At 38.6% G+C, this 21,943-nt stretch overlaps 1 protein-coding gene across 1 annotated transcript in view; it reads right to left on the bottom strand.

Moving 5' to 3' along the window:
* Positions 1–21,943, bottom strand: part of CDH2 (cadherin 2) — a 213,274-nt gene that overhangs the window by 35,982 nt on the left and 155,349 nt on the right. Inside the window, exons 5-11 of the mRNA XM_067699411.1 lie at positions 21,581–21,736; positions 17,468–17,612; positions 14,604–14,776; positions 6,526–6,663; positions 5,662–5,847; positions 2,798–3,051; positions 1,236–1,378 (exon numbers count right to left, since the gene is read on the bottom strand). Coding sequence (XP_067555512.1) covers positions 1,236–1,378; positions 2,798–3,051; positions 5,662–5,847; positions 6,526–6,663; positions 14,604–14,776; positions 17,468–17,612; positions 21,581–21,736 — 1,195 coding nt within the window. The remainder of the gene's footprint in view (positions 1–1,235; positions 1,379–2,797; positions 3,052–5,661; positions 5,848–6,525; positions 6,664–14,603; positions 14,777–17,467; positions 17,613–21,580; positions 21,737–21,943) is intronic.

Here is a 21,943-nt window from a genome sequence, read left to right as displayed (position 1 = left end):
GCTGTGCTTTGATGTGAAATGGCAGAAGAGGTTCCTGCCAAGTTTCAATTCTAAATATTTGAACAGTAGGTCTCATATTAGAAAGTATAAGAAATATTGCTTTGGCCCTGTCACCTTGTAGATTTCTGACAGATAATGATCTCATTGAATCTTATTATACAGGATTTGGAAAGGTTCTTTGAAACTGTTCTTATCAAAAATGTTGATATGCAACGTTTTTCAAACTGCATATCTCGGCCACCAAATAGAAAAGCCTACTATTTTTATTAGATGCTAACATTCAGAGTCCAACATTAAAATGATTTTAAAAGATGGTCATGATTCAGCTTTAAAACTATTAACACATATAGAAATGTTTATTTGAGTGTTTAGTTTGTGCCAGGCACTGTTTTAAAACCTTTACATGTATAAGCCTTGTTATCTTCCCCTGTACGCTATGAGTTACATACTGCTACCATTATCCCTATTTAACAGAAAAAGGAAATGGACAGATTTAAAACCCTGTTGCCAGTCCTGCAGTTAGAAAATGATAGAACTGGAGTCTGGACCCTGGGGGTCAGGTGGAACTTCAAAGCTTCACTCTTAAACCATGTCATATTGAGAGCTGAAACAAGTCTGACTCCAGTTTAACGTGAGTCATTTTCATCTTACATATCTCAAAAAAAGTGCTCTCTGTTAATATCAGCCATTTAGAATCCAGCAGAGACCCAGAAATAAAAAAGATGCTAAACTATATGTTTATGTTTTTCAAAACCAACCCACTAAAGCTCAAGTACTCAATTATTTCAATTTAGGCATGACATTTAGAGTTGCCTAGCCTGTGGCAGACTAGAGGTAGAGAATTAGAAAAAATGCTAGATACAGACAAACTGATGGCAACAAACACATTGACTAGAAGAAATATAAAAAGACCACCTCAAAAACCACTGTGTCTGGGCCACTGAGGCATCAAGGTGCAGCAGGGCAGAAAAACCACAAAGGCTTGTGATCACAATACTAGGTGACCACGGAGGGTATAAGGACATTGGGAACATTCATTACAGAAGACAGGGGATGTATCACAGAAAGCCCAGTGGAAATGGAAAATAGAAATTGGGGCCTTAGAAGAATGAAGGTCAGTTTTCTAGACAATTGGGTTTTGTAGAAAACTTCATTTCCTGACGGTGCATTTGTGATAAGGCTCTACGCGCTTGACAACATCCAGGATAATAGAGTGACTATGTTTAATTACGTACCATTGTCAGAAGCAAGGAAAGTAGCGTTATATACATTATTTTTCACATTTGGAGACTCTCTGTCCAAAACAGCAATTGTAGTTATCTGCCCATTCACAGGATCTATTTTTAGCCAGTTGGCAGGGTCAGATAATTCTGTGTATCTACAAAATGGAAGCACAATACATTTACTATTTTGGCAGGACACTTAAAAAATAAAGCCTATTTTTCAGGTGTAGTCCCAGGTGAAACCGGTGCATCAACTTGCATTTTTGTAGCTGATGGTTGGACATGCAGCCGTAACGCGGGAAAGAATTTCTGTGGCAGTGGTTTGGGGAGGTACATGAAGGTTGTGTGCTGCGTGGCCAGGCGCACAGGAAACATTGCATAGGTGTTCCAGGGGAAAGACCAGGAGCCCAGTCTCCCTACTGCAGTTTGGGGTTAAGGGGGATTTGACAGATCTGATTTTAAGCTGTTATCTAGTTCATAGGATAGCAACGGTGCAGAAAAAATAGCTCAAATATATCTTCTAAGCGAGCAGGAGCCCTAATGTATAGGGCTTAAGAGAAATTTTCATAGAAGTTGAATTTTCTATCACAGAACACTCCTAAAACGTTTACCACCTTATCATGGTGGAGATGTGGTCACAGTGGGGAGGACCTCCCCGCGCCCACCAATTCCCACTCTTCCTAGGATCTCCCCACCTGGGCCAAGCCTCTGAACTACACCCTTCAAGGCAAGTCCCATGGTCTGAGCAGATTTATCTGTATCAGCTTAACCTCCTTTTTTATGTGGCGTGGGGACAAGCTTTTCAAGCTTGGGAAACCAATAGACAAATTGGAAAACATATCCTATGTTTTGAGAGGTAAACATTTGCAGGAGTCCAGGATACCTATTCACTAGCTGTTTCTCTATCTTGATTCCAATGTATAGAGACATGAAGAAGATACGCAGTTATTCATCTGTTAGCAACAGTTCTGAAAGAAGTTAAATAAAATATGAGCTAATTTTAAAAATTACCATCACCAGCGATGGATAACAGTCATGTGGAGTATGCTCCGCTAACCATCTACTCCCTCATTAGGAAGGATAAACTAGACTTCGCTGAGGCTGGAAATCTTTACACATATGTTTTGGAAGTCCTATAACCACTGTACAGGTAAGGGATGAAGATAATTAGCTCTTATATCTTGGTGATGGCATGAGTTTTCTTTTCTTCCTGATGTGTGGGGAAGAGGTAAACGTTATAAGCTTCTGAGACTCCCCTATTTACTTACAGGAGAAACTTTATGTGATGGTTGGCATAAAAGCACAGGCTAAATTATTACTAAAGATTTTCAAAAAGGAAAGAGGACAGGAGAAAAGAGGCTGAAAACTTATTTCTTTAAATAATACATGAGTAGATCCATCTTATATTTCTGATATAAGACACGCATGGGTCCACTGAAGAAACTTCATCAAAGAATTAAAAATAATCTCGTAATAAGGAGTTTGCGTGCTAATGAAAATTTCTCACTCAGATGGTGAATAGATTTTGTGCACAGCATAGAACAGAACGTAAATTACAAAATGGCATTTGATACCTAATATTTTGCTGCATATATCGATCTGGGTCCTGAGCAGTGAACGTTGTTAACATGGTACCGGCGTGAAGACCTTCCTCTTGGCGAATGATCTTAGGATTTGGGGCAAAATAAGGGTTTTCATTCACATCAATAACTGTGACAGACACAGTTGCAGTTGACTGAGGTGGGTGCTGAATACCCTTGGCTAATGGCACTTGATTTTCTGCAGCGACAGTAAGGACATACATCCTATTTGTTTCAAAGTCGATTGGCTGGAAAAAGAAAAAAAATATTTTTTTAAAGGAGAAACCGTATTTTTGCAGGAAATAAGAATATTTGCATTCTGCAGTTTATCCTTCTAGCAACTCCATTTCTAAAACATTAATTTTTCATTCACTACACCGTAGGTTCCTCTCAAATTTCTGGAAAATATGCATTAGCATGGCCATTGACTGAAACATTTATCTCAATTTAACCTACTTATATAAGATATTTATATATCTTGGGCATTTCACAGACTTATGTTCACAAAATAATGCTTATTACTATTGCACGCTGTATTTATTTAGCTACATCTAACAACTGAGTTATTCTTAAGAACAGCACTGTTGACCAAAAATAAAAAAAAATACTAAATAATCTGGGATCAAGTGAGAACATGATGGTGTCGATTGTACTCTCAAACACTGGTACAAAGACCACTCCTCATCCAGGAAAGCTTTTACCAGTCTGTGGTCAACAAAGTGGACAAAAGTGGACAAAACAAAAACTGGAAAATGTGATTTTTTTTTTCCTCATAAAGCTAAACTTACTCTATTTAAAAGTATCATTCATAATTTGAAGTATACATTTTAGACTACACACACATATACACCTTAAATAAACAGTAGTGTTTGTAGGTAGAAGGATTTTTATTTTTTCCTTAGTTAGCAAACTAAAAACTTTATTTTTTCTGGCTGTTTTCCAGAATAATTTTGGGGATTTTACTGGTCTGTACAAATCCCAAATCTAAGAATGCCACTCTAGATAAAGGCAATGAGCAAATAACCTTAATGTAAATATTAACTTCCAGAGTTCCACTGAATCCCATTGTCAACAGAAAAGTTACCAGGAGTCAAGGGACCAGACTGGACTTTCCCTCTTAATTTCCCTGACCATCTTCTAGCTGAGGTGCAGGTAAGCATTACTGTGCCTAACAGTATGAAAAAAAGAGCTTGGAGAGCTCTCATGCCATCCTGGAGAGTCTAAGAAGGACCAAGGGCAGCAGCTACGAGGAAGCCACAATATTAGCACAGACCACACCAGTTTCTTCACCTAGACCACCTCCTCAACTCTTCAGAGTTTCTTCCCTCTCACTCTACAATCCCCAGTTCAACTTCCCTTTCTGAATTATTTTCAACAAGACGGCAAAGAAGCCAAGAAAGAAGACAATTCTTTTGAGTAAGCGCATTAGCTCCATGAAACATCCCTGACAACATTTACTTTTGCTAAGACCTTTAATGGGTATTAAGCTTATTTATCCCACAGAACAACATTGAGACTTAGGTACCAGTTATCTCCTCACTGTCTGTGTAAGAACCTGAGGCTTAAAAAACCTGCCATGTTGTCTCCACTACGAAGGGCAGAGCTGGGATTCGAAGACAGAGGGGTGGCACTGTCACTCACTATGCTGTGTTCAGAGAATTTCCCACTCCCACCTCAAGGGGGAGATTACCGTTCTACTCACGCACATATAACATTCTTGGCAACGGAGCCCTTGGTACACCTTTCTCTGTAAGACCAACATTCAGGTTCCCTTACAAATCCAGAGTGTTGGGATGTGAGGCAAAGAAGCAGCTCTCTTCCCTGGATGGCTAAAAAGAGATGATCGCTTCAAAGAGCTCTTCCATCCGTTAGTACCATCTATTTGTTACCCTTGAAGTTAACATCCCTTTTACTTCCGGCACTCAGCTTTATTTTATTTTTTGACAATTAAGGATCAGAAGGACCAATTTCTTAAAGTCTTGAAAATAGCACTTAAAAACAGCAATGTAGGGACTTCCCTGGTGGCACAGTGGTTGACCTCCGCCTGCCAATGCAGGGGACGCGGGCTCGAGCCCTGGTCTGGGAAGATCCCACATGCCGCAGAGCAACTAAGCCCGTGCACAACTACTGAGCCTGTGCTCTAGAGCCCGCGAGCCACAACTGCTGGGGCCAGTGCGCCTGAAGCCCGTGCTCCACGATGGGGGACGCCACCGTAACAAGAAGCCCGCGCGCCATGGTAGGGAGTGGCCCCCGCTCACCGCAACTGGAGAAAGCCCACGTGCAGCAACAAAGACCCAACGCAGCCAAAATTAAATAAAAAATTAAAAAGAAAACAAAAGGAAATGCAAGCTAATACTTTAAAAAAAAAAGAAAAAAAACAGCAATGTAAATTCGAAACCTTTTAAGAGCATAGGCCCTCTCCTTGCCTACACTCACCCTGTATTATGTCTGTGATATTTTCTGGTTTGTTCCCTGAGCCAATACTCTAGTAGCAACCTGTAGACATAAGAATAGTACGTGTGGGGCATCCTTCTTAATAGCTATCAATTGGCCATCAAAAATCCATGATGTAACATATCACTAACATATCCATGGCACTGACAGCACTGTTGAGGGCTGTCCTGTCTTCACTGTTAAAACTCCCCGATGACTGAAACACAATCATATTCCAGGGATAAAGTGAGACTATCTATGTTGGCCTCGGCATAAGTGAAAAATAACAAATGTGACTCCTCCAAATACATTAACTCAGATTCAGAGATATTCAGAAGAAAAAAGTCCTGAGATTCAATAACAAACTAAGGGGTGGCATATATGGGTTGCTGCAGAGTGGCCATCAGAGAGACCATCGCACTTACTTTTACTACGGTGACTAAGCCGTCGTTACTGTTGGGGTCGGTCTGAATGGCAAAGCGCCCGGCGGGGTCCCCGCCGCTGATTCTGTAGACGGCGTTCCAGGCTGGCGTGTGGGGCTGATCCTTGTCTGTCACAGTCAGATTAGCAACTATGATCTCTACCCTGTTTTCAGGGACTTCGCCATAGAACTATAAGAAAAGACAAAGCTCAGTCAGAGGAGCGACAGGCACCGCTGAAGGACGGTGTGTCTTGATGACCACACTGCCCTGATGTTACCACCCCATTACATCTTTATTATCCACACGAAACGAGGAGATCAGTAATGCAGGTAATCACAGCATTTATGTTTGACTTTAAAAATACTACAACTTTTTTCGGCCCTCAAATTTTTTTTTTGAAATTATGTTACAGTTTCATTAACATTAAATTAGCGTCCTTCGGTGAGTATCTGGGTGGGGGGGGGAGTGGGCAGGAGTAAAGGACTTGTCTGAAGGAAATCATTTTACTCAAGAGATCATAATTATATGCTGACAAAGTAGCATCTATCAGTCACGTGGTTCGTGCAACTGAAGATATTTATAAATATTTTGTTATAACAGCATAAAGTCTCTTTAGGGCATTTCTTCCAGGCAGCATGTTTTAACAGCTTTATCAGTGGACTTGGAGAGAACGACAAAACAAATTACTTCGGTGCCTTATTTAAAACCCTGGTGTAAGTGACAGGAAACTTAGGGGTCAGTAGCCATTCTACAATGAGAAGAATGAAGCAAGTTCCAGCTCTGTTTTAACGCGTTTATTATTCATGACAAAACTTCTCAGTAATGGACCGCAGGCCTAGACTTCCGTGAGTGACAGTCTGTACTTACTGTCATGGCAGTAAACTCCGGAGGATTGTCGTTGACATCTGTCACCGTGATGACAGCCGTGGCTGTGTTTGAAAGGCCATATGTGGGATTGCCTTCCATGTCTGTAGCTTGAATTATTAACGTATACTGTTGCACTTTCTAAAAAGACATAAAGATAACAACTTAAAGGCAACGAATTCCTCAAGAAGACGGAACAGTTGTTCTGTAAACGGCTCTTGATTACACACGGAAAGCACAGCATTATTCACCCTGATTAACAGGACTCAAAATTTCCCAAGTGGAGTTTACTTTAACTTGTGAAGCACAGGTCTGGTCCTTGTCTAGAGAGATTCAACTATATGTTTTCGCCTCTACTGGCGGAAAGGAAAGCGTGGCAGATGTGTGAAATTCACTGCGAAGCTGAAACTTCCATCTGGTCTCAACCTTTCTTTTTCTTCTGAACTTCACAACATTGTCATCAAGCATTCAAGTCATGTGGTTTGTATTTACTTTCTCAGACGTTAATTTCTACTCGGTTTAGGATACTGAAAACAATAAAGAAACTTGAGAGAGAAGAAAGCATATATAATTCATAAAGTATATATGCTTTCCTTTTATATATCCTTAAAGATGTTCCTTCTATTATACCAAGGTTGATACAGTAATTTTCTCCGAATTTCCATTAGTGTATACTATTTACAACTATAGAGGAGAGAGACATTGTTAAATGAAGTCAAAACCAGAATAAAGGGTTTGTGTCTATATCCTTCATTTTGTAACACAGTAGGTATTTAATAGTTGCATACTCAGTGGACTGCTATTTGGGCATAACACTCATTGGGTCCACAGACCTATAATGAATACGGATACATTTTCATATAGATGGTTAATATCAAATAGCATCACTGCTTTTAAATTCCAGACTGAAGTTTTTAAAGGGGAGCCATATTCAGCTGTAATGTGTCTCAGAGAAAAACCGTGAGATCGTCTGAAACGTCTACAGCACTAGTTGATGAAGTTCTGTATTAGGAAAACCTAAACAAAACAAATACCTGAAATCATTAGAAATCTCTGTGGAAACTGGCACAGATAAAAAACATAGATCATTGAAACATGTTAAAACATCCTGAACAACAGAACTCACTTCTTCATACAAAAATAAACAGTCACTGCAACGAGTAGTTTTCTCTAATTCTAAGTATAGCCAACATTATGAATGGCCACTCTTGAGGGATTTCTGGAGCTTAGAGAGAACAGACACAAATTGTAGCTCTTGCTTTAGCTGTTAGTGGCAAAGGCAAGGCAAAGAAAGGGGTAGGAGGGAAAGTCAAACCTCACACATTCAATTTTTAGTGTCTGTCCACCAAGACGCCAATCTCTAGCAGTTATTTCAGTTCCTTTTCCTTTGTCTTCCAAAAAAAACACCCACTTTTTTGATTGGGAAAAAAAAAAAAGAAACAAAGGAATAGTGTTGGTTGAGCCATTTTAATTTTTCTTAACCCATAACCCCTCACCATAATGCTTACATAGGCTAAAATATTTCTCAATGATTTCCATTCCCAATCAAGAGTGTCATTTCGGCATAATGCTCTCACAGTTAACAAGAGAATTTTGTAGGGCATTCAATTCAGCCTCCCAGCTGAAAATCATGAAAAAGAAAAATTTGTTATGACTTTGAAATGCCATTTTTGTTGGCTGCTATTTGCAGAAACAGATGAACATTCTCAAAAAAGAAAAAAATGGAATTTTTTACAGAAGATAAAAAGTGTACATAGGTATTATCTGGAGACATGGTTCTCTGTTAATGTCTACTTTACAGTGATCTTTAGAATTATATAAGCATAATATGTACAATTTTCCACTGAGCTGAAATATTGGGATCAGTAGCTAATACCTGAAATTTCCCATTGCTTCAAGCGAGTCTTCAGATATGTAAGTTACAAAAGAACATTGTTATTTCTAAAATGCAGTGCTTCTTCGAGTAAAGAAAAATACCAACTTGGTAAATAATATAATCTCCAATTTTAAGTGCCTGATTGGTAAAAATGCTTTTACATTTAGTAAGGAAGTCATCGCAGTCTATGTTTTAGACAACCAAACTATTTAGAGCTTCTTGCCTAATTTAGTCACTTGGCATCTGGTTCTGAATGACTGACATTTAGATTTCATAAGAATTTGACTTCCCACCCTCATAGTTTCGCATCTGATCAAGGGGGCTTTGCTTAAAAACATTTCCTTGCTTTCTGTTCTAGAAAGGACAAAGTCTCAACCCCTCTGCTTGCTGTCAATCCTTCCATGTCTGTGACTCACCTTTCCCACCAAAGCTCTCACCTTCCATTCACTGACCCCATACCTTGAGCTGTTTGTATTTATCTTCAAATGCCTATCGCATCCCTGCGCCACTGCATTTGGCATTTTCCTCTGCCTGAATCAGTGGTTCTTAACTGGAGCGATTTGGCCCTACATCTCCCCCAGGGGATATTTGTCAATAACCTGAGACATTCCTGGTTGTCACAACTGGGTAGTGCTACTGACGTCTAATGGGTAGAGACCACAGACGCTACTAAACACCTACGATGCACAGGACAGGCTCCCACAACAGAGACTTATCCTGTCCAAAATGTCAACAGAGCCGAGGTTGAGAAACCCTGGCCCAGAATACCCTTCCCCCTTTATCTGAGCCTAACAAACACGAAGCTTAAAGTCGCCTCAGAGATGACTTCTGAAAGTCCTTGAGGAAGAGCTGTTTGCCTACTCAGGACACACCTCTATCACTGTTTCTAGTTTCTGAGGCTGTTTTCAGTCCATCTGTCTGTCCTCCCCGGCTACATACACATATACCCACACCCCTCCCCAGGGTCACTGCTTTGCAGACCTTTATGTCCCTGGCATATAGCGTAATGCCTGACACAGCATAAGCAAGGGACAAATGCTTTTGAATCTGTAGCTGGTGGGTGAATGTATGGGAAACCTCGGGCCTTGCATTATATTATAAAAATCACTTCAGGTTTGGGAAAAACCATCTCCTTATTTACATGGCTAGCTATCATTTATTCATTAAAACATATATACTGGGAGCATAAACTAGCTCACTGTTTCCCAAACCGCTAAACTGATTCATATACCATCTTCCCAATTCTGCTATATCCTCATATTTCTACACCATGAGTCACTTACTATTTATCTTGACGTGAACTCCCTTTTAAAAAACAATTTATTGTAAAAGTACTGTAAATGGAAAAGTAGCATCACTTGCCATAAATATAACTCTACAACTAAACACAATGCAATGCCTGTGCTCTGGCAGTCTCTACTTGATGGAGTAGCATCTAAAAGACTTGTGGTCTCTGGTTTTCCCTAGAGGCTTCCCTACGTGTATCAGTTAAAACCATTATACTTGTGTGCCACACTTTTGAAACTAGAGCCCTGAACCAGAGTGCTCTAAGTGAACGAAGAGGTGAGAACAGTCAGTCATCCATTTGGCACACATTTAATGAGTGTCTACTAGGTGCCAGGCAGTGTAGTGCTTACCTGGAGAAAATAATGAACAAAACCAGAGATGGCTTTGCTGCCATTAAGTGAAAGAGACAACTATGAAGGGGTCACAGGGCCAAATGTGCAATGCAACCATAGTGAGAGTAGGAAGAAGTGATGGGAGGAAGCTTTCATAGGGTGCCTTCAACCAGTCCTCCGAACCTGGAGGGAGGAATGAATGCAAGACGCATTTTGGGGGTAGACTGAGAGGAACTTGACGGCTAAATCAATCAGTGGATGGAAGGCAGGGCACAGGAAAGGGAGGTATAGACCATGATCTTGAGAAACTGGGGAGGTGGCACACTGATCACATGAAATAGGAAATTCCTCAGGAAGCACAGGTTTAAGGAGATGATAGGTTTGCTTTTGAAAAGATGCATTGAGTTCAAGGATGGACAAGTAAGTAATAATGTCTGAGAACTTGGGAGGGGAGTGCAGGTTCGTGACCCTGTTCAAATTCTTAAATGCAAAGCCCCAGTTCCCTCATCTGTGAAATGGGGCTGACAGTGCTATCTACCTTGTAAGTTTGTGGGCTAAAACATTTTTTTTGAATGGTTACTGTATACCGGGGCACTGTTCTAAGGGCCTTGATAATAAAAAAATAACATTTATTGCAAAGGAGCACTAACTATGAGCCACACTATACATTGTGTCTCATTTAGTCCTCAAAATAAACCTATAAGGCAGGTGGACTGTTTTCATCCCCATTTTACAGAGGAGGAAACCAAGGCTTAGGGAGCCAGGGAAGCTTTGCCCATTGACACCGAGTCATAAGCAGCTGAGAAAAGATTTGAATCCAGGTCTCTCTGAGTCCAGAGTCTGTACCATTAATTGTTGTGCTATATGAGTGCCCTCCAAGCAAGTGGGAATACAGGCATGGCCTGAGTGAATCCTGAGTGGGGGAAGGAGGTGGAAAGCCAGATTCCAAGGAGACCAGGAAAAGGGAGGGGTGAGAGGTGAGTATGGGCTGCCCTTCTTAGGAGTCTGCTGTTGACAAGAAGAAAATCGAGTAACTTGAACTTTTCTTCCAGGTTCCTGTTCAAGGTGAAAAGAGGAGCACATGGACCTCAGTGAATACCGGGAGCTGGCAGGCAGGTATGTTGTCCACTTAACACGGTCTCCGTGTATCTGGAGGAACACACGCCGCTGTGTGTGCCCTGGGGAGGGGCTGAGGACCCGGCTCTTGGAGAGCGAGCATTAGCCTGCTCTATAGAGAGATGGGACAGAAATCTTCAGGCAGGGGAAACAAAAGACAGAGAAGAATAGAATAAGTTCAGATCTGTACAAGGACTGACATGTGGCTGTATGGGCGGAGGGCATCAGTGGCTCCTTAGCAGGACGTAAGGAATTCTAGGAGCTTGGACTAAAGAAGGCTTTGGGACCAGTGTGCTAGAGGGTCTGGAGCGCCACGTTAAAGAGCTCTGACTTCATGCTGTGGGTTGTGGATTATGAAGGAACCAGTGGGGTTTGTAGGAGGGAACCTGCAGAGGAGGGAAGACCAAGACCACAGGAAACAGGAGAACATTCCTTCAGGAGAGAACACAGAATCGAGGGCACGAGTAAACATATTATTGGGCGTGGAAAACAGGAAGCATAATTCTTTCTTCATCATGAGAAAAATTATGATGAAGAGTCAAAGTGATGGTGATCGTAACTGGATGCTGGGAATGGATTTACGATGGCAGCAGGGAAAATGAGAGTTAGTATGTATTGGACACTATTCTGAATGCTTTCTGCCTCGCGTTACATCATCCTTACAACCGTCCCATGGAGTAGATGTAATATTATCACCCCCATTTACAGACGGGGGAGCTGAGGTTTCAGGTTAATACACTGAAGGTCAAATAGCCCATCACAGGCAAAGCCAGAATGATTCAAACCTAGTGAAGCAGAGGGTAACTCATCAGTAGTCCTGACCGAAAAGGGCAGGAGATGGACATATAAAAGCTGGAGCAAAGAAGAAAATGCCAGGAATGGGTACCACCAAATCAGGCAACAAGAAGTCAGGTGGATAAACAACAAGGTCCTACTGTATAGTACAGGGAACTATATTCAATATCCTGTAATCAACCATGATGGAAAAGAACATGAAAAAGAATATTTTATAAAACTGATAAAAAGGATATATGTAAAACGGAATCACTTTGCAGTACGGCAGAAATTAACATAACATTGTAAATCAACTATACTTCAATAAAATAAATTTTAAAAAATGTATTTGGAAACCCCCCCAAAAAAAGAAATCAGGTGGAGATTAAAAAATTGAAGACTGGCAAGTATGGTGGGTACAGCTTTAGGCCTGGAAAAACCCCAAGAATTGGAATTTTTTTTAAACGTGGAGATGAAAGGTAAATAAAAAGCTGAATCTCAGTAAGCATTTCAGTGATTAGGAATCACTTAAAGGTGTCATCCATCCTGGGAGGATGACAACGGAAATGACTCAACATAAAGAAAACTGTGAATTCTAATTGAAATAAGAGCATCTCCAGCCAGCACGGAGGCCTGGAGATGTCAGAATAAGGTACCCTCCGGCCTCAGGCAGAATTACCATAAACCACCCAAGACAGACGTTTTCCCCATGTTAAATGACTTTTAGGAAAGGAAGGTTTTCTATAATTTTCCCTAGTAACTCGTTGTTGTGTTTAATAATTTCACTGTTAAGGAGCAATTTCTCATACTGTATCTAACCCGTGATTCACCGGCTTTGAATTCACCTCCACATTCATTTCATCGGGTCGTGGATAGCTGCTTCCGTTCACCGCAAGACATCCTTACCCAAAGTACAGCCTGACTTCCGACTTTCACCCTCTAAACTAAATACAGTCTCTTTGATTTTTAAATACAGTTGGTTTGCTTTGGCAAAACTATCTTTCATTCTCTATGCCTCTTGCTTTTCATAAAACAGTGAGGCTAAATGTGAATATTACCGTATGAAAACAAGATGAAGCCCCATTTCTGTATCTCACAATGAGAGTGTGAAATGAAAGAGAAATATTAGCTTTGGGAGATGAGCTGTACCAACTTAGTATGTGAGCAGCCTGGCACTCAAGAGACAATATTAAAAAATATAACATATTCTCATAAAAAATATAGCATTCATGCTGAATTTACTGACATTTAAGAATAGTATTTCATACAGTAATGGAAGAGGTGTAAAGACATACATGTTCCAAATATCACTGAACTAAAGGTACTACTGCAAAAACTAAATTTCAACAATCTCTGGTGCAAAACATTCCTAGAGGAATTGTTGACACGTGGGAATTAATAAGCACAATGTAATAGCCATACATCTAACTCTTAAGTAAGGTCTCAGCTCAGTTGTGAATTAAGTAATCTTGATTGGCTCATATTACTTTATTAAAGTGTTGCTAGCACTATCTTGCGTATATAATGAATTGCAATAGTAATGTTTTCTTCAATCCAATTCGAGTGGATGCTACTTACTAAGGCAAATAAAGCGTCATAAAAACCAACTCCTAAAATCCTTGTCAATAATATTTAGTATGGTAGGTCTAATGGTTGGTTCCTTTTGACACACATAATATGAGGTCTTATCACTACAAAAGCTGGCTCAGCCAGAAATCTACAAGCACGGATCTCTATGAGTTGGCACCTGGATAATTCACTCACACAGTGATCACCAGTGGTCACTAATGACCTTGAGAATCTCTAAGGAAATGGTCAGAACAGAATAGAGAAAGGGTGTAAAAAATTTGTGAGGGCTAGAGTTTTCAGGAAAGGATATAAACAGGGCTTGAATGGCAGCATGAAGAATTGGAAGGTTCAAGATCAAGAAAAATGGGCAAGACATTCCTGGCAGAAGGAATCACGTGAACAAAACACAGCAGGGTGCCGGAGCATGATGGGCTCAGGTCTGTCACAGCGAGATGACCCATCTGGAATGACTGAAATACCTATTCCCTCTCAGCCTGTGATACTACATAATAGTTCAATACTGTCAAGATTTTATGCCTTTGCAACAAAATATTAGGCCAGAAATGTGTTTCTCTGAATTTAGAACTTTAAAGGCTTGTCAGCAGAATGAATGCCATTCTTGGTGTTCAAACCTGTTAAATAAGTTAACCTTATTTGAAGTTAAAGGGAAGGAGATCATCTCTTCTGCACTAAATCAGGAGGCCACAAAAATACTCATCATACATGTTATCTGTAGCCTCTTAGAAATACGAACATTAAAAATTATCCTAAATTTATGTATACTTTATTTGGGCATGATTTTTCACTTAATTCCTCACCAAAACCTTTGAATGTGAGGGAAAACAGAATATGCCAAGAACTGTAAAAATGAGATGCCAGAGGGTTATTGGCATAACTTAGTCAATGATCACATTAAATATTACATGGACCAGCAAAGATTTATCCAGTATACCTAGATCATCTGACCAACTTGAAGTTCTGTAGAAAGCAGTACAACAGATTTCTTCGTGACCGTGAGCATTGTGAATCATCTTGCGGAGTCGTTATTACCTGGAGACGAACTGTATGTGACCCTGTGCACTTTTAAGATTACAAACAAATTCAAATACAGATGTCGGTTGGCTTACCTCTCTGTCTAGTCCAGCTGCCACTGTGATGATGTCCCCAGTCTCGTTGTTGATTGTAAACATGTTGGGCGAAGGGCTGCTTGGTGCCTGGGACAGGATTCTGTACCTCAGCATCCCATTGAGGGCATTTGGATCGTCAGCATCAATTGCAGTGACCGTCATCACATATGTTCCTAGACACAGCAGACATGGACAATGAATGGTCACACTTCATGTCAGCGTCTCCCAAACGGAAGGTATATTTACCTTCTCCATCAATCTTCATTCCACTTTTTCAAAGCAACATGTAATCATTTCGACTTGATTAAAAACACTATTGATAAGAACAGGACTCAATTCAAAAAATACTGAACATGGTTGTGATGCTTGAAAGGAAAATAATTTTTTTTAAAATTTACATCTATAAAGACTCAATGTTTCCATATACTTAGAAGACAAATTCACTGTATGATTCAAAGAAAGAACCCCTTTAGACCTTCACTGATATAAAATGCAAATAATAAGTAACATAGATGCCATCTGAAACTTCTTTTATGGCCACCAATGCCTTCCCTCTGCCGTATTTTTTCCGTTATGCAGTAACATCTAAAATGACATGCTGGGCATGATTCTCCCCAATGCCTAAGTCACTCTCTGAAAGTAAGCCAGCTGCGTAAGGACCCACACTCCATTTACTGAGGTCGTGAGGAATCATTCCATGCATGACTGTTTTGGTACATTGAATATAGGGAGTTTTGCATTGTGGTTCATTATTTCCTAGGAGATTAAAAGAACATTGTAACAAACTCAGGGACTTCAATTTACTAGATATTGTGGAAAGGAAGTCTACAAAGCACCAGGATCAAATAAATTCCAACTAGCTAGACAAACTGTGCAACTGAGAAGTAAAGAGAAAAGTAGTTACTATTAAAGATGGTTTGTTCTTTGTGATCTTTATAAGAACTGGATTATAAAATGTTCCATCTCCAGTCTACCATCTTTGTAAGTACCCTATGGTCAGTTCTAGTTTAGAGCCTTTACCATTGCTGTTCCCTCCACAGGGTACATTTTTTTGCCCCAGAATTAACGAAGGCTTGTTCACATAATTCAAATCTCTTTTCAGAGCTTGTCCCTCTAAACAAGACACGCTATTTGATGATGTGCCAACTTTATTCTTTTTCCCAAAATTTTACTGCACATTTACTTGCTTGTTTGCCTTTTACATTTCTCCTCTACTAGATTTTAAGCTCCAACAGGGCACAACTAACTTGTCACTGCTGTATCCACAGTGCCAGAACACTGCCTGGCACACAGCATGTGCTCTATAAACATTTGTTGAATGAATGAATTGTTGAAACAAACAAAAAAAATGTTTTGGAATCTTGAACCAAATACTGCTTACAATATTGCATCTTAGTCTAACTCAAGATTCATGACATTATCAAACCTTGCCTAGAAGGATGTTTTCAAACTTACACTGCAGGAAATCGACTCACGAAATGTCTTTATGTCTCCTGGTCACTGAGAGTCATTTATTTATGGGAGGGATTTATGGCAATTCATGGTCAGATGCGTAATAAATATATCTGTAATGGTTTATTTTTGACAAGTTTTATGAAACAATACTTTTGATACAATTAGAAATAATAGAGGAAAAAAGAGAATGAATGATTTTAAAAGACCGAAAACCTTCCCCAGGCAAAAAAGCACAACGTTTATTTATCCTTAGAATATATGTAAAAGCCTTGTGTTTTAGTAAGGATATGTTTAACATTTTTTGATTTTTTTTTTTTCCTGTATTTTAAAATACTGACGAATGCGACTCTGAAATGTGACTCAGAGCCACAGATGGTTGAACTTCCGGCACAGGCCCTGTCTTCCCACCCAGCTGCCTGCACACCCCACTCTTCTGAGGATACAGACAAGTGTATTTGGACCAGGAAAAGTGCCAGTTTAAGGCATAGTTGGCTATATCTATAAATTGGCTTATGCAAATCCAGTATAGATGACGAAGGAAACGCATAGCGTAAGCTGAAATGTCGAGGCTTTCTTACATACAAAATATTAAACTATAATTAATTAAGTCTCTCTAAATACCCAAACATCTCAGGAAAGCTGGCAAAATGTTTCCTTTTACCACCTCTATCCCAACTGATTTTCTTGTCCACAAGTTTTCCAAACTCAAGAGACCTTTCTGGCCTTGGTATTCCACTGTGACTGAAGTTTACGGGGTTTTCAGTACAGAAATCTAAAATCTTGGTCAAATATCACTTCGCAATGGCGAGAGGCTTTCTGGTAGCTGCTCTTTCTAGGCTAGGTCACTTTCCATGACACTAGGTTAAATGCAAGGGCTGCAGAAGACATTAGGGTCACCCTGAAAGGAAGTATCTTGTGTAGCTAGAGAACCTCAGCTGTCACCAAGCCCCCTCTCTGCTTTTGGTTTTGCCCCACTGCCTGGTCCTAGGAACGCCACGTGTTTTAAGACACTCCAGTTGTTTTAGGTGCTGCTACGACTCGTAAGATAAAATCTACACTTTACAAACAGAAAGACCCTGGTCTTCCAGCGTTCACTTTCTAGCTCTATGGCCTTTATCAACCATAGCAGCATCAAAGGATTGTATAGATTTTACAGTCTAGTGTCAGATACTGTAGCATATATTTTTTCAAAAGTGGAAAAAGTTATTGTAGGCCGTAGAGGGGTATTTTTCTGTTTTCTCTCTTCAGTCTGTTTTTCCCTAAGTTACCTTCCTTTTTGCCTAAAAGCAGCATGAATGAAAGAAAATGACACAAAAGGCTCACGTGATTTCTCCTTATCCTGCTTATATACGTGTTGGATTACATTGCATTTCCTCAAGCAATCTCCAAATTATGATCTTTGAACTTACCAGGCTTTGATCCCTCAGGAACCGTCCCATTCCAAACCTGGTGTAAGAACTCGGGTCTGTTATCATTCATGTCAATAACATTGATGACAATGTCAATCGGGTTCTCCACTTGGTTTCCATTAATATCCACTGCATGCGCCCTCAACTGCAAGAGTAATTAGAAAACAAAACAATTTAACAGATTTAGGTCTCGAGTGAGAAGATAAAAGACAACATACCCATGCTACCAAAACAGCACAGATGGACTGAAAACCAAAAGCTCTTCGTCCCATCAAAAAAAAAAAAAAGGAATTCCCTGGTGGTCCAGTGGTTAGGGCTCCGAGCTTTCACTGGCGAGGGCACGGGTTTGATCCCTAGTTGGGGAACTAAGGTCCCACAAGCAGCGTGGTATGGCCAAAGGGGGAAAAAAAAGCTATTTGTCCCATCAAAATTTAAGTTAGCCAAACTCTATATAATTAGGGGAGATAGAGTAGCAAAAGGTCACCACTTGCTATCTGCTAGGCACCCTGCTCAGAGCTCTAGGGATTTTACTTCGTTTAATGTATATACAAAAGAGTGAGGTAGAAACAAATCCACATTTGAAGGTAAGGAAATTGAGCTTCAGAAAAGCTAAGTAACTTTACTCTGTTTACTGACAGAGCCCCTGTCCAAAGCCAGTTCTGTCCAGCTCCCAAATCCTTTTGCTAAGTCCGTACAAGAGTCAGGGTAATTAAAAATGTGGTACTGGCCTAGAATAGTCATAGAGAACAAGAGAAAAGGAGAGAATCTAGAAAGAATTAGGTGTGTACAAGGAATTTTGACTCTTTTTTAATTGTAAAAGTCACTCACTCATAAATATTAAAAGTACATAAGGCAGTTGTTACTCTCCCAAGGTTGAGTTCTCAGTATTATAGGTACTTTTCTAGAAATTTTATCTTTTTCTTCCTTTTTAAACAAATATAATCACTCAGCTACTCTTGGCAAAATATCTTCAAAATCTTTTCATGCGGAACATAGAAAACCATTTCAATCTTTTCAAAAGCTATGTACTGTTCACTGAATTGTTTCTTTAAAAGAGAATGCTTCTATGATTTTCCTGTTAAGTATGATGCTGCCTGCTGATTTCTGTCGGATATGCTTTATCAACCTAAAGAATCATCAACATATCCTTTTTTTATTTAGAGGTTAACACATGAAACAATGTAAATTTCATTACACTGGCCTTTTCAACACCTACAGAAAGAATTCCTTTTTCCCTTGACTTATTTAATACATTGATGGTATTAAATAATAATAATACTCTTATTACATTAAGAGATTCTTAATAATGAACTATCCCGGCCATTCTATAATTAATTCTATTTTGTTACGGATATTGCTCATTTACGTGCAAGTACTGAGAATCTGGAGATCAAGAATTCACCCCGAAATTGACCTGAAAATATTTATTTCCTGAGTTTTAACCACAGAAGTTCAGATAGTGAGAATTCGTACAGAAGAGATATTTAGAATTTTTGATAGTGATATTATTTATATTCATAAATTAGAAACTAGTCTAATTAAGGACTGGTCTATTGTGTGCTGCCTTTATTAAGTTTTCTTATAAATGTGATGTTTTTGTGAAAGGCTTGCAAGTTTTACTTCTTTCTTTATGTTTTAGAACAATATAAAAAGCATTAGAATTACATGTTCCTTAAGGATTTTAGAAGAATTGGTTGATAGAACAATCAAGGCCTTTGGGAGGAGGGAGTTGAGTGAGACTTCGGATTTAAAACATTTTTAGTTTTTTATATGCTTATTTGCCTGTTTATATCTAGGGGAGTCTTGCTCTACCACATATCAGTATTTTAATAATTTTCAAAACTTCAATAATCTTAAAAGTTTGTACAAGTGCAAAAAATTCAACAAATATATTAATGAGAAAAATAAGAGTCTAAAAACAAACACATGCACAGGTGGAGTAAAAAGTATGGAATGACATGCTAAATCAATGGAAATACTAATTCAATATATGGTGTTGCGATAATTGCGCTGGCCGTAAAGGAAAAGCAAAGTGGATCTATATCCCTTTCTTCTAAACTCCACAGAGGTTGAACATTTAGAGGCAAAAATAAATAAATAAATAAAACAGATAAAATGGAGGAGATTAGCATCTTGGAGAGGGAAAAACCTTTATCAACATCTCTGGAAAGCCAGAATGCCTGATAAAATTAAAACAACAGCAACAAACATCACCATGTAAAAACTATAAGTTATAATAAGGTAAAAACTATAAACAAAGTTTAAAAATAAACAACAAATGGGGAAATATATGACAAACCATGTATTGACAACGCTAGTAGATAAAAGGTTCTTAAGAGTACAGAAAAAGATAAACAACCCCCTGCCCAAATTCAACATAAGACAGGAGTAAGGATATCATGATATTCAACATATGCAACTTAAAACGTCAAGATAATTCTTTTACCAATAGTACTGGCAATAAATAAATAATGCCTGGAATTGATAATGGAGTGGAAAGTATCTACTATATAGTGGGAAGGTAGTGCAACACAATACAACTATTCTAGAGAACAATTTCACTATATTTACCAAAATAATTCCAATTTTAGGAAATTTTTCCAAGGATATAATGCGAAAATGTACAGAGAGATGTTCATTGTCACATTATTTATACAGTAGTTGTAAAATACAACTGAAAGAACTAAATTACCCAAATATCTACCAGTAGGTAATTACTTAAAATTACTTTAGAGCAATCAAAAATGATGATATAAATAAACACTGATTTACTGACATGGAAAGATGCTAAATCTTATGATTGCTAAGTGACAAAAGCTGGTTTCAGAGAATGATCCCAACTTCAAAACAATACATTTATGACTCTATGCACAGAGAAATATCTTACAGAATATCACCAAAGTTAGGGAAAAAAAAAAAAAAGAAAATGGTTAGTTTTATGTACTGGGATTTCAAATTCTTTTCACTTTCTTACTAATACTGTATTATTTGAAAAATTTCATTTCTGTATTATTTGAAGTTTTTACAATGTGCCAATATTCTTTTCTAAGAGAAAATGATACTTTCATTAAAAGTTTTAGTAATTCCTATAGAAACTGGAGAAGTAATAAAGATCAACTTAGGTTTCTATATTAAATGCATGAAAAAATTGTTGAAATCTTGTTCCAGAAAAATGTGCAAGCATGACTAGAAAAAAATGAAAGAAAAATGCTTTCTGGAATTTAGACCTTAATATTAGGTAATTCTTGAGTTTTAAAATACTCATTACAAAATTATTTTTAAATCAGTTTCAAACAAATACGTATATTAAAAAATATGAACATATAACTATATACAAAAGCTGTTATAACTTAATAGGAAAATGAATAAAATAGAAAAATAACACAAAAATTTGCATAAGAAATATAACTAGATAATATACCTAAGAAAAGATTGTTCAGACTGGCAGATTGATGAAACCAAGTATTGGCAGGGTTATGTGGAAAAGGGAAATCTTAATTCCCAATAGGCAGACCAAAACGGCACATCTTTCTGGAGTTAATATGACCAACAAATAACAAAACAAAAATGTGCTATCCATTTACTACGACTCTAATGGTAATAATAATACCAGCAGGAACAGATAAAATGACAAACATAAATGTATATTAATAAGAAACTGCTATTAAAATGATAGTTTACGTATTCAACGAATACTATACAGCCATTAAAAATGTTGTGGTCTTTATATAATTTATATGAAACAGTATTGACCCCTTTCATGTAAATTTGTTCTTATAAATTCTTAGCCACGTATCTGAAGGCAAGTATCAGCATGTAAACAGTAATATGATTTTAAGCAGTTTTAGTTTCTTCTTGGCATTGTTTGTTTTTTACCATGAGCATTCATCAATTTTATGAAAACTAAGTTATAGTAAGGTAAAAACTATAAACAAATAAATAAAATAAACAATAAGTAAACTTATTAAAAATAAACTGAGAAGGCTACAAGTACATTTCTGGCGTTAGAATCAGGATCAAAGCTTTAAGACTGACGTGAGAGGCAAATGTTAAACCCTGCACATATTTGGAAGAGTATTAATACAGAGAATTATCAGCTGGCTGAAATCTTACATGAAACCGGGCTATGAGCTCGCGATCCAGAGGCTTGGTCACTGACAGCTGACCTGAGATGGGGTTGATAATGAAGATACCAGTTGGAGGCTGGTCGGCTCCCGGCCCAGTTACGCTGTACCGCAGAGAGAGGTTTTTATCTCTATCGGACCTGATCTGAGGGTCAAGAAGACAATCACATTAAACAAGGGACTAAATAAGCTCATTATCAGAGACAGGGCATGCCACACCTCACGGTCTCTTCCAGTTACAAACGTATACCATCTCTTCCCAGAAAACCCTTGAAACTCTGCCTGTCCTGTCCCTTTTCCTTGCTGCTGGGTGATGGGCTTCAAAACGAGATGTCACCTATCACCAGAAGGA

This window comes from Pseudorca crassidens, chromosome 12 (genome assembly GCF_039906515.1).
Source record: "Pseudorca crassidens isolate mPseCra1 chromosome 12, mPseCra1.hap1, whole genome shotgun sequence".
In the NCBI taxonomy this organism is placed as follows: Eukaryota; Metazoa; Chordata; class Mammalia; order Artiodactyla; family Delphinidae; genus Pseudorca; species Pseudorca crassidens.
This window is presented reverse-complemented; position numbering and strand designations above follow the sequence as displayed.